Source organism: Alligator mississippiensis, chromosome 10, assembly GCF_030867095.1.
Source record: "Alligator mississippiensis isolate rAllMis1 chromosome 10, rAllMis1, whole genome shotgun sequence".
Lineage (NCBI taxonomy): Eukaryota > Metazoa > Chordata > Crocodylia > Alligatoridae > Alligator > Alligator mississippiensis.
Window position 1 is genome coordinate 7016301 of NC_081833.1, and position 13696 is coordinate 7029996.

The 13696-nt window shown below is 42.9% G+C and overlaps 1 protein-coding gene across 1 annotated transcript in view; it reads left to right on the forward strand.

Annotated features, from left to right (window-relative positions):
* The window catches only part of AACS (acetoacetyl-CoA synthetase), a 69796-nt gene extending 66602 nt beyond the window's left edge, over positions 1-3194 (forward strand). Inside the window, exon 18 of the mRNA XM_006261865.4 lies at positions 1791-3194. Within this exon, the coding sequence (XP_006261927.2) occupies positions 1791-1928 (138 nt within the window). The 3' untranslated portion in view covers positions 1929-3194. The remainder of the gene's footprint in view (positions 1-1790) is intronic.
* The last annotated feature ends 10502 nt before the right edge of the window (positions 3195-13696 follow it).

The following is a 13696-nucleotide window of genomic DNA, read 5'->3' on the forward strand; positions in this document are numbered from 1 at the left end:
TTTTATCCCGGCAGGAATCGGTAACTTTGCTCTGCTGTCAACAGTCAAACAATGTTAAAGGCTGAGGTCTGAATTGACCCATGTTTTAGAAATTATAAAAAAAAAACTTGAAGACACGTGCACTTAGAATGGGGGAAGGCACGTGCTGCTGCCCTGCTTCAGCAAAATACTTAAGCACACGCTGAAGTAACATAAATGTTTTTGCTTTGCTAATCGGTGGGGTGCTGCGTGAGCAGACTTCCAGCCTGGATCTTGGAAGTGCTGCGGACCTGGAATCCACCGTACCCTAGCGCAGCTCCTGGAAGCTCATCCCTTTGAAGATGAATGTGCTTCAGATAGGCTGGCACTTGCTGAGGAGGGAGAGAGTGCTGGTTTAGGGGACTGGAACTACGCGAGAGCCAATTAGTATAAACAGGGAGAAATGCGCCTCTTATGAGAACAAATTCCCGACAGCATAGAAGGTCAGAGATGACTTGTCCAGCTTTCACCTTTTGGAGCAGTCTCAGAAGGGCTAATGCCTGGGGATCAACAGTATAAAAAGCAGCTTACAGACCTAGCAGTCATGGCAGGGCCTTTGATCAGACAGGAGGACGAGATCAGAGAACAGGACAAGACCAGTCTCTCTGTCAGGTGCCGGTGGATAAAGACTGAGACGATCTCAGGCCAACAGTGCTCTGAGTTGCCTTGCCATAATCTTCTTGGTGTGTCGTGACTCAAGAGGAAGAGTAGTCTGGACTGGATGGTAGTTGTCCCGCTTGCGGTGATCTGGGATGAGTTGTTCAATAATTTCCGTAATGCGTTCAGGGATATAGGTTGTAGCTCTGTTGGGTTAAAGGCAAAAGCAGTCAGAACTCTTGTGGTAGAGGCGATATTTTTTTTATTAAACCAACTAGATAGTTGCAAAAAAACAATCCAAACAAGCTTTTTTTATTTGCAAGTTTTCAGGCTCACATGCCCTTCCTCGGGTAAAGGAGAATGCAAAGATTGTAAAATTTCTCCCAGGTAGAAACTTATATCATCCTCCAGTTCTCCTGTGCAATATGAAGCTTCGTTTTTTTTTTCCCTGTTCCCCAAAGCCCAGGTGGGCAGGGACCCAGAGATATTAATTTCAGCCCAACCCCAGAAGACTTAAAGCAGCTGAAAACCACGGGTATAATTTTAAATTGATAAAAAAGGTTCAAAATAATTCAGATACGCTAGGCCCACTTGTATGTCCCCTGATGAAAAGGAACTGGTACGTGTTCCCAGTGTTGCCTCTTGAAAACCTGAACAGATTACTGAAACCGCTCATTGAACTCTTCGGGCCTTTTCAAACCATTTGAAAAACCAGGCAGAGCAGTGGAGGCAAGGAGATGAACTGGTCTTTATGGCTTGTTTCCAGCATTGGTGGTGGCTTTTTCATAAGGCCACTGGCTCTCAAGCTCATCAGACTAAAGGCACCCCTCGGAAAATGCCACCTCTTAGCTTTCACTTGGTTTTCTGACTGCAGAAAAATAATAAAGCGATTCTTTTGTTGAGAAGAACCCAGAAAGATGACGACAGGACAGAATGTTTTTGATGCAGTGGATTGCTATTTGACATCTTTGGGTTTATTTTGTGAATCGCGTGTAGGTGTTTGCACACCTAACAGCACTAATACTGTGTGGCACCTGTAGCACACTTTGAAAGGATCTCATGGCACCCCCAGACGCTATGACACCTGGTTGAGGATCGTTGCGTTAAGCCATCCAGGAAGCAACCAAAGGGAGAGCATAACTTTATTGTTGCCCTCTTTTTTTTTATTGTTACAGTACACAATAAATGGGAAGAAAGTGGAAGTGGCCGTGAAGCAAATCATTGCAGACAAGGAAGTGGAGCAGCGGGGAGCTTTCTCCAACCCGGAGACCTTGGACCTGTATCGAAATATTCCCGAGCTTCAGAAATTTTGAAGTCAAATGGATCTTTGCATCTCTCTGTGTCCCACGTGTATTGTATATATGAAAACTGTATGTAAAGAAGAAGCTATTTAAATACCAGTGGTTCTTTTAAAAGAAAAATAATATTTCGTTAAGTGCATTATGAAAGGCTTGAGTAAGGCATAGCTCTCTCTCTCACTGGTTAAATATGCCATATGTACAGGTGTCTCTTCCAACCAGGAAGAAGAACCTGCCTGTCTTTTGATTTTTATACGTGTGACAAATGCATCTTTTCCAGTTAGATTTGCATCAGCAAGCCAACAAATTAGACCGTCAACAGCAAAAATAGGTATGATTGCTAATGGAATACTTCTGTTTCATAAAACTTTCCACTTTTTAACTGGACTTCTAACTATATTTAGGGGTTTTTTTTTCTTAATAGCTTTATTAGAGCTGCCAGCAAGGGGTTTGTGGCTGTTTTAAATACTTGATGTTTTTGTGCTGCTGAAGCTGAGGGTAAAGGCTTGTTAGCTTTTTCTTGAAACACTACCATGAAACACAAAAGCATTCTGCACGTACTGTGCATATTGTCCAGATCTTAATGCACTGTGCCCATCTTATTTGTGCTGTACAGTCTTGAAGCATCTCATCACCCCCTTGGAGGTAATTTGCTGCTTAACTTTGTGATGTTACCTTCATATTGTTTTTAAACTTTTAGCGTTATCCGTCTGTGTATTTTGTGGGGGCCAAATGCTGTTTCATTTACATTGGTGTAAATTCAAATTTAAGTCTCTGTTGATATCATTTGAATTGCCCTGAATTTATGTCAGCATAATTGAGGACAGGATTTTGCCCTGATTTGGTTTTAAAGTTCATTATTAGAGTCTAGAAAGCAAAAAAAATCCAGTATTATAGTAGCAGAAGAATTCCAGTGTATTAATTTAATAAAAACCTGATCTTTTTGTAACTTTTTTTACTAAACGTGTTCTTGACAGTGAGAAACTAAAACATTTTCTAGTTCTTGATCCTTCCAGTTTATAAAGAGGGGGAAAAAGCTGTTACAAGTATTTTGGAACTGTAAGATGAAAACACTATAAAATGGAAACACTTGTGTTTTTTCACAACGAAAATGCAATTGCAGTAGTTGTACCGAACCTCTGGCCTTCAGCACCTCCTGCATTATTTGAATATTGTGGGTAAAGTATTTAATGCATTAGAATCATGGGTGTCCTTATAATTGTATCTGTGCAATGGAGGCTGTTAAGATTTAATTAAAAGGAAATAAACTCAGATTCTTAATTTGCGTGGGTTTTTAATTTTCACTCAGTTATCTCCATAGTTGTCTTTTCTTTTCCTACGATGGAGTTTCATATAGCCAGTTTTAGCTTAATTTCCTTTAATCATGTTCCGCCCTCAAACATTCCCCCCCCCCGAAGTCTGTGCTCTTTGGCAAGGAATTGTCACCCTGGGCATTTCTATACGTGCTGCGGGTGGCATTTGCGGGGCACTTGAATTAGCACTGGTCTGAGAGCCATGCTAATTAAAAGTACCCGGAGCATCATGTGTATCAGTTCTCTGCGCTGAAAAATGGTGGCGGGGTGGGTGCTTTGAACTAAAGCTGATTGAATGAACTTTAAAGTGCCTCACAGCCATTTTTCAGCACGGGGATGCTGATGCATATGATGCTGGAGCATATTGATTTTCATACTCCAGCAGGCTCGATTAATGGAGTCTGCTCCGACGCCTTGGAATTACAGCGCATCGGAGCAGCCCCCCTGCACGTGTATAGGAGCCCCTGTGTTTTACAGCTTTGGATGTGTTGCACATCACAGCTAATGCATGTGCGTAGCTACCCAATCTGAATGCTCTTTGGTACATGTGAGCAGGTGTGGAAGAAAACCTGCTGAAGATGTACCCCTGCGCTCTGGGCTTTGCAGGAATTGCATAAAGCAGTGTGGCAAACCTTCTTCATTGCAGGGAAGGTGCTGTTATGCCCTGAGATCACTACTGCTGTGAAATCCTAGTGGAGGCAAACCTTGGCACTTTTAATGTACAACACCTCCACTTGGATGAATCCAGTGCAGATGAACCCCATATAAAAACTACTATAGCCTTTCCTTCACTGGTGTTTATTGAGTTGTTCATCCTGGTTCATAAATACTCCTTTCTCGCACCAAAGATATAACCTCAGCACTTGTAAACAGATAGGCAAGTTGTAAGCACATGGATCCTTATTAATAAGTAATCTTGGAATAGTTTATTAATTAAAACCTGATGGTTTGGAAGCATGATATATTGAGAATGTAATAGGGGGAAGGTTATGGGTGTTGAATGCGTGCCATTATAATACCAAACTACTGTTTTAAATTAAGTGCACAATAATTGCATCTTCAAATGTGTATGAACCTATGGACCGACTCCAGAGAAAGCCCCTGTCTCAAACGTACGTAGAACCTGCATGCTTTGCTGGGAGATGTTCCTTCTTCCCTGTAAAGACGAGGGTTTGCGACCTACCTGGGGGTATAACTGCAACATATAGCTGAGTGCTACCGCTGAGGTGCTCCAGCTGAGTGGAGAAGCTGTCCCCTTTTTAACATAAAAGTCACTGCAAGCAGCTGAAACAGCTAATTTGGCAGCTTGCCAAGAGCAAAGTACGTTTTGTGCAATCCAGGTATGGATGATCCAGGTTCTGCTCTAATCCCTGGCCAAAGCTGAAGAATGGAGTTATTGTCAACAACAGCTTTGCGTTCTCTGCGGGATGCCGAGGTGCCTCATAGTCCAACAAGGTTTTCTGGGCTCCGTGTGATTGAGCTGTCCCAAAGTAGACAGCCTGTTGTGCTGGGGTGATAAATGTCCCAAGATAAAGGCCACGCAGTCTTTAAAACAGTAGAGAAGCAAGTAACTGAGCTGCCAATAACCTGTGATTAGAAGTTCCCCATTTAGTAGTTCTCAACTCCCTTACCCTCCAGCATGGAATATATAAATTTTATATTAACTGTGTGTGCGTGTTCATTAAAACTTAATGATGCCGTTCTTTAATCCATGCAAAATGTCTGGCGTTTACAAAGCACACAAACCCTAGTTAATAAATAATCTTGGAATATTTTATTAATTAAAACAAGATGGTTTGGAAGCAGGGGTGTATTGGAAATGTATATTTTGCCTAGAGGTGAATGGTATTTTTTCATATATTCTATCTTGTACCAAAAATGCAGGAGAACGTTCAGATGATTAACAGATGGAATTTGAAACTTTCAGTTTTGTTTGGCTTAATGCATACATTCAAACCTTGGTGCAGAATAATACCGTGTTTTGCATTTGTATAGTGAAAACTGGACTAAGGACTGCAAAAGGACTTGAGCCATTCAATTAAGCCATGACAGATATTGTACTTAGGCAACTATTATACTCAGTTTCCAAATTAACCTCTTTCTGCTTCAGTTGGTTTCAAGGACCCGACTTGGAGCAGTGTGGAGCACCTGCAACTACTGGAAGTCAGCGTGATTGGTGAGTGTGCTTGGCAGCCTTGGAAAACAGGGCCTAGAAGTTGTTCAGTGCACCTAGGAGAGTCTGGTAGGGAGTTGGGAACACAGTTCGGGTCTCCTGAGTCTGCTCCCTCATTTTAATTCCTGTCTCTTTAGCAAGTGGTGCTAAAGGCAGACAAAGGCAAGAACAAGCATCTCATAAGTTTGAGGTGCCCCAGTTCTGCTCCAGGCTGTTGGGAGGAGTACCCACTTCAGGATGCCACAGGTAGGGGCAAACAGAGTGGTCCTTAGGTGGGAACACAAGGAGCTCAAGGCGTTTTCCTTTCATCTTTCTGCAATGCATTTACCCTCTTCTCGCCTCTCGAGGACTGGGCCTGCTGGGAGTCCTGGCTCTCAGGAATGGCAATTTGAGAACTGTGTGCCATTGTTGGTAGCCTCTTCAGACTACCCAGTTGCCTCTGTCATGGAGAGGTACATTTGGCTGGATTCTGGTAGAGATGAGATTGCACCTTCTTCTAAAATGGCATAGCAGCCAGGCATTCCAGCTTCAGAGAGTGACTGACTCCTGCTGGGACCCGATTGCACGGTGCTCTCAGAGAGGTGCAAGGCTTTAGAGCCATAGCAGGCTCAAATAAGCTGATTAAATGTTGATTTGGTTCTAGGACATGTTTGTCCAGACACTACAAAGATCTCCTCTAGCTAGGTCACAGCTTTGAATGTGCAACCACCCATACATGAAGATGGATAGCTTTTAATTTTTATCAAATCTATTCATAATCCAGACGTTCGGTATGTGTGATGGATATCATATTATACAGGTGTCATTTGGCTTCTATCTGGGATACACCTTCTTCTACAAATCGCCTGAAGCCGGTGATAAAAAGGTACAGCAGCCAACCTGTACAATTGGGTATTTGCTTGAGAGTGCAAGCTCCCTGGACCCATTACTGAACGCTTTTCAGATTCACGAATGCATATTTAAGAGGGTGGTGTTTGCAAGGCAGAACCATAGGAGTCTAACAGGTAAATAGGTGTTAAGCATTAGTGAGTAATCAGGACTCATAGTAAAGATGATATCTTTTATTAGACCAACAAGATTTTTGCAAAAAAAATTTCTTTGTGAGTAATGACTCTCTTTACATTCATACTCTGAAGTGATGGAGAGAGAGTTGCAGGACCTGACCGCAGTGCCTGGATTTCCCTGATGTTCTTTATGGATGGCTCTGGGAGAAATGAGATCCAACACTGTCTTGGTTCAAGGGGCCCAGAGGTATCATAACAATCATTGTCACCTCTCAGACCCAGGAGTGAGTGCTGGGCCTGTTAGCTCTTACTGTAACTGTTGTGTTGACCAGCCAAGTTGCAGGTCAGAATGACGAATACTCGAGATGCTTTCATGTCACCAAATATTGAGGCTGGGCTGCTAAATAGCTCCATTTTCCTGGATAGTGGTGTGTGATGTATGGGTAGTTGCACACCCAGTGGCAGGGCAACAGAAGTAACCAAGCAGCATAAGGCACAGATTCATCCCAGTTCCCTCAAAGGGAGAGTGTCGGACAAACTTATCCAGCAGTGATGCATTTCTTGATGTCAGGTCTTAGATTTGGTGATTTGAACCACATTAGGAGGGGTGGGGGGCAGGAAACATAGAGCCGAGCTCTTGAGTATTTTACCTGTAACGGCTTACTTGATTTGTTCTGACTCAGTCTAAATGCAGTATCATCACTCTGATTTGGAGGAAGTTAACTATTATTCAGAGTAGTTTTCTTTCCTGGCCCCAATGTGTGATGCCTCTGCTCTTTACTGAGACTGTTTTTTATTAAGCTTTTAAACCACTGTGAGACCCCACCCACAGAGGTTCCTGTCTGCCAGCACAGATCAAAACAGCGACCTCTCAGTCTAGATGATCTTTGTCTCTTTTAAAATTTTAGGTCTGCAGCAAGCAATTTGTCTGGGTAAAGCTCTCATCTCATTACTGACAGGAGCAATTTCCCCGAGTGTCTTAGTCATTCTCCAGATCTCTGTTGTATCCCACAGAGCAGAGATCTTAACTCCATACATTCCTGCTTCTTCCTTCAAATGTGTTGCCTTGTCAAAGAGAGTATTTTTAGCTCTAAAGGAATAGGGTTTAATACCGAGCAGAGGTTTCACTTTTTCCCATTGTGCTTTCTTTTATTGTTTGTTTTTTTTTCTTCCCAAAAGGAAACTACATCTGATCTATTGACCAAAAACAAAACTAGTGTATGAAAATCTGCTGCATGGGCTAGAATCACACACAGCACAATATGGTGGCATGAGAGAGTTTGAGTGTGTGCATATTTTTTCTTTGCTGGGAATTTAGGGGCCTTTTTAGATTCAAATCATGAGATATAATCAACATTAGTGAGCATCTTGCTCTACATGATCTGTGTGCAAAGCGGGAGCGAAATCTGTTACGGAAAGCAGAGGACGACAGTGTCTGAAATACTATTAGAGAGTCAAAGAGAGCCTTGGATAGATAGAGCCATTTCAGTTGCAGAACAATAAGTCGTCCCAAAGTACCAGTACTACTAGAGCAAGCAACAGCTGGCTGCACAATTTTTCATAGTTTCTGGAAAAATGTTTCCAAACAGCCAGCCAGAGATGCATCTTGCAAATAGATGGATGTTGGTTGGGAGGGGAGGGAAGGAATCCCTTGCAGGCTGCTGAGTACCAGAGGTCAGAGGAGGTTTAATTGGACCTGGTACTTCCAAATTAGTAGACCTTAAATTATTCTTTTCCTCCTTGCTACTTTTGACAAGCTCTTTTGCAAAGTTCAGGGGCCTTATTGGCGCTCAGTGGGAGGTAAAGCTGAAAAGACCCAGTCCCTGGGAGGACTGGTAACATTCAGTGTTGTTAGTTAATTAGTTTACAATAGCAAATGTAACCCAAGGTTGGCAGCACTAACGAAGAGTTCACTCAAATTCCCTATTTTTCAGTTTTGTTCTTTCTTTGGAATGAGTCCAAAAAAAAAAAAATCAATTCCAGTTGCGGGGGAGACGTTTTACTGATGGAAAAGTACACTCCAGCTTGGTTTGTGTTTAGATTTTATTTTTTTGAACAAAGAGGTTGTGTAGAGCATTTATAGGTTAGCAAGATGCAGGCTAAATAATATACTATGAAACTAGTCCTTCCTTGTGTTATAAAACCTTCACAGATGTTCTCCAAAATGGTCCCAGGTACTCCCAGTCACTACCATAGGAAGGAACTGAACCAGAAATATCACCCTTTAAGGGACAGATTCAGAGCTGGTGCACGATGCAAACCTTAGGAGGAGGTTCTCAGCGGCAGAACCAGGCAAGGGATGAGATGAAGTTGGCTTTACTGGAGATCCAAGGGCAGATTATTTGAGGCATGGGTAAGAATGCAGCACTCCAACCCGGTATCCAGGTTGTAGCCGTATTGGTCTAGATGCAAAAGGAATCGGAACTCATGGTAGAGGTGATGTCTTTCATTAGACCAACTAGGTTTTTGCAAAAAAAAATTTGATTTTTTCAATTAAAGATTTTTTTTTTTATTTTTTTTTGCAAAAATCTAATTGGTCTAATGAAAGATGTTACCTCTACCTTGATACTCTGCCCAGGCCTGTGAAAGGCCGGGAATCTGGGGTTGGAGGTTCAGGGGCTGCAGTTCTTTGCCCTTCTGTCCTTGACATTATGCATGCAATACGTTCCAGCTGATTGCGCCCTCTTGGTGAGAGAATCCTGTTTGGAGATTTAAGGAAAGTAAGTTTTATGAGCTGTAGGCAAACCTTGTTGTCACTTAAAGCCTCAGCTTCCCTTGACTTCAGCGGGACCAAGGGTACTTGGATGGGAACTGGTGAATTCAAGAGTGTTCAGGTGCCAACCTGCTTTGGTTTTCCGGGTCCCAGCAACTCCCCTCTGCTTTTTTGATAGGTTATTTCCTCTCTGCTTATGTCCCTGGTTCTTTCCTGTTTTTAGAGCAGCTGGTTGAAGGGGATCTGCTGTTAACTCAGATTGTCACGCAGGGAATTTGGTCTCGCAGGAGGCTACCAGGTCTGCCTCCGGTCACTGCTTGGAGTTCTCCAAGGAGCTGAAATATTGCTCGGGAGCTTGCAGGTTCCTGGGATAGGTTGCAGCTGCAAAATATACCTCCAGATTTTCACCTCCCTTTCCACTTAGACTTCAGGAACATTGGGGCCCAAGGCCTTGCCGCCCTCCTTCATCCAGGCCAGCTACGGTAGCTATATCAGGTCTGGGCTCCCTTCCATTTTGCCGTCCCTAAAGAGCAGAGGGGCTTGTCTTGCTACCTTCGGCTCAGGCTCATCTCTGCTGGAGAGGGATGATGCCAGCTAGCTGTGAGTTACTATCTGTGTCCCTGCTGTGAACATCCATCAATTCATTCCCTGACAAGGAGCGCATGCTTGTGAAATGCTGCTTCCAAGGAGCTCCTCACTGCTCAGAGTTGCAGCAGTTTAGCTTAATATGGATTTTAAATCAGTTCGGTTAAAAAGGGTGAGACGCGATGTGTGGATGCTCTGACCTCGGGTTAAATCAGGCTTCTTCCAGTTCAGCAGGAATTGGTTTGAAGAAAGTCGAAGCTAAACTGGAATAAATGGCACCAGAACATCTGAAGAGAAGTAGTGCTGGCTTAAATAAAGGGACCGAAGAGGTCATTTAGTTTTAAACAGGTGGGGCTTCTACACGTGGACAGGGCTTAAGGGGTGAGCTGGCAGTGTTCATATGCAATAGCAACCAAGAATCTTAAATGCTCTGGGTTCTCGTGTGTAATAAAATACCCTTAGTACATGATACTTCATGAATTAATGAGCAAAGCATTACAAAGCATGAGAAGAGAGTCTTGTACAGGATTAGTTTTTATAATGCAAATGCAAAGCAAGGGTTTGAACACTGAGAATCATGAGACCTATTTCACGCTTCACTTTAGGGGTTTTGTTCCTGTGTACTGAATCCTTCTATTGCCACTGCATGTGTGCGTGTTGTGTGCGTGCATGTGTGTCATCCTGACCACACAGACTCTCACGTGAGCTTTTAACACATCTGGGGGCAGAGCAGGCTATTTCCAAGCTGTGGAGTCGTTGGAAGGTAGCGGTGGGAGAGAGCAGTGTGTCAGATAGCTATCCCTCTTCCGTAAATGTGTTAGTGAAAGGCATTATTAAACTCCGCTGGTGTGAATTGGATTACAAGGGCTGTTGAGGCAAGGGGGAAAAAGAGAGTTGCTATCTGTGGTACATGTGCTTCTCCTGGCAGGGAGAGCGTGCAGAGGGATTTTATAATTTCACATGGGAACAAGGGAAAAAAAAAGGAAGTGCCAGGGTTTGTCCTATGAGAATAATCTATATGCGTGACCTATGTGAAATGGACTTTTCTTGTAATCTTATTCAGTCTTTAGGTTCATTTCAGTGGTATCCTGGTAAGTACTGCAAACCCAAGGGTCACTGGTTGTAGCTCTGGCAAAGTTTTGGGTGCAAATCTAGCCAGTGTAACGGTGAGAGATTTGACCAAGGCTGGGCAGTGAGCCAGTGGCACAGCTTGGATTATGACTCTCATATTGTTCATGTGTTCAAATCACTGCAGCCTCCTGCTGCGGTAGCATGGTTCCCAGCTACAGCTTGACATACTGTGTTAACTTAGCAGGCGAAGCTGAATTATGCCACGTTTCCGAACGAAAATGCTGTGGAAAGGAGATTTTTTTACCCAGCTGTCTGAGGAGCTGTCACAACAAGGTCCCCGTTGTTGGTAGCAGCTGCGGAGATTGAATGAAGTCTAAGGAACCTATGCTGCTGTCATAAACACTTATGTGCTGACTTCCCTGATCACCTAAACTACTGCACTATTAGGCAGGGAGGAGACGGAGACAGTGAGAGAGATTTGCTATGTAAACGTCCTACCCTTTTTATTGCCAGTGGCTTTGGAGTGACAGATTTATCTAGAGGAAGAAGGGCAAAAAGGCCTCCCTCGAAGCCTGCAGCAAGAAGATGAGATGTATAGTTTGCCAGGTACCGTTTCAAATCCCTATTGACACGAGCACATTCTCGCTCGCACAACGAAACCTGTAATTAGATTGAAAAGAAGGCCGGCAGTTCTCGCGTCATAAAAATACTAAGTTGTCTGCTAATGTAGCTCCACTGATGTTCCTGGGAGGGGCGACTTTTCTTCCGTAATAATTCATTATTGGGCTTTCTCTGAAAATAAGACAGCACTAAAAGTAGGAAGGGTAGGAAAGATGATGTAGTTAGGATACTGCATTAGGATTACAGGCATCTACTGGCTCTGTTATTAAATGCCCCATGTCATCACGGGCAAATCACTTAATCTCTTCATGCCTCAATTCCCAATGGGGACAATATTTCCTTTCTCCCATCCTTTGCGCAGTCTCTTTTGGCTGCAAGCTGTTTGAGGTTTGGGGCCATTGCTTGCTGTTTGCTCATGCTGCACTTTGCACAGCAAACCCCAAACCCAGATAGTCTGAAGTTGCTACCATGATCCAGAATTTATCGGGGATTTTACTTTTTGGAAGAAGGCCTGAGAATTTTTCTGCCTTAATTTAAGAGCATTTGCTTGCTTTGAAGCCCCGGTTCCTGCCAAGCTGTGTATGAAGTAATTACTTTCGTGTACAAATTCAAGGAAAGAACTTTTTCAAACTTCTGACGTGACGGTTCTGCTAGGTTTCATTGGTGCCTGATTGACCCTGGAGATTGAAACGTCGAAAAGTCACTGCCTCTCTCTCATCCTGATATTTAATTTTCCTTATTTCAGCTGGTTGGGGGTGGGGGAGAGGGGAAGTACATGGAAAGGGTTTACTTAAATCTATGTATGGTTTGAGCGTGAGCACAATAACTCCATTTTCAAATAGTTTTAATCACGGCGAGAGCACCGTTTTTCTTTATTGCTCTGATTTTCTGCCTGCCTGGCTGCTGAAGTGGTAGTATGGTTTTGTATTGAAATGATAGATCAGCCTGTCAGGATTTTGTGAACTCTTTCATCAGGCTGGCAAAGTTGTTTTTCATTTTTTCCGATCATAAGCATGGCTTAATAGAGACCTTGTGTTATCTAGTAATGACCGAGTTAAAAATATGACAGACTGAGCTGCATCTCAAGTAGCTAATTCCCAAATTTAGGGTCATCATCAGATGCTGCTAAATGCACGTTAATAGCAGAGGGAAGACGACTCCGGGTTGACCTCATTTGGATCTAGATGGCATAGCACAAATTTCAGGTCACAAGAGAGATGGTTTTGCAGGAAATCATTGCCAGAGTCCTCTGTTTTACCGCCTGTAAACTCTATAACATTTTTTTACATCTTAAATATTTTTACAGTGAGTTTTTTTTTTCCAGGGGCCTAATTATAAACTTCATTATAATTGTTCATTAGTTTTATTTTGTTCAATTAGTTAAACAAGTTGCCAAACGAAATACAAGGCTAGCAATTAGCTTGGTATAATTGTAATGAGCCACTCAAATTGGGTTACCAAATATGTTCTTTTATAGCACTTTTTTTTGTCAATCAGTGAACAATAACAGTAATGTTCAGAATGTCTCCTGATCTCTGTAAGTAGTGGCAATTTCTCTCTCCCATTTAGTAATGTAGAAAGAATGAAAGAAAGAAGGTTTTCTTATCTCCAGCTCTAGAATAAGGTTTTCTTTCTCTCTCATTTTTTCTACCAGCTGTTTATCTACAGAAAGGCTTTTTGATGGATTTCCACTGAAATATTATGCAAGGGACCCTATAAATATTCAACACTGCAAAAGTTATAATAAATCTATCTTGTTCTGTGCTGTGACAAACCGTGCCAGGCTCCTTTAAGGTCCTAGAGGACCTTGACAGTTCCTGTTTAAGAATGGACAGTCCGGGAGTGTAGATACTTGGTGTGCAGCAAGGGCTATGAAACAGAGGGGAAAACCCCCAATTAATTCAAATCTCAGGCCGGGGTTCAAGCTTCAGGCTGTGAAGTGTCTCCCCAGATGACATGCCCCTTCTGAACTCGGCAAACTCCCCATCTACCAAATCTTTGGCTGGTCTGCTTGGATTGTAAGTACATCGGGGCAGAAATTATGTCTCATCTGTAGGTATGTGCAGCGTGAGCTCCGGTCGTGGGGCATCCAGTGGTTACAATGACCGGATCTGTTATGGGTGTATTTACCTTTTTTCTGGTCCTCTAATAATCCACTGCAGGAGAGAAGATACAAGACTCGATAATCCACTGCGGGAGAGAAGATACAAGACTTGATAATCCACTGCAGGAGAGAAGATACAAGACTTGATAATCCACTGCAGGAGAGAAGATACAAGACTAGATAATCCACTGCAGGAGAG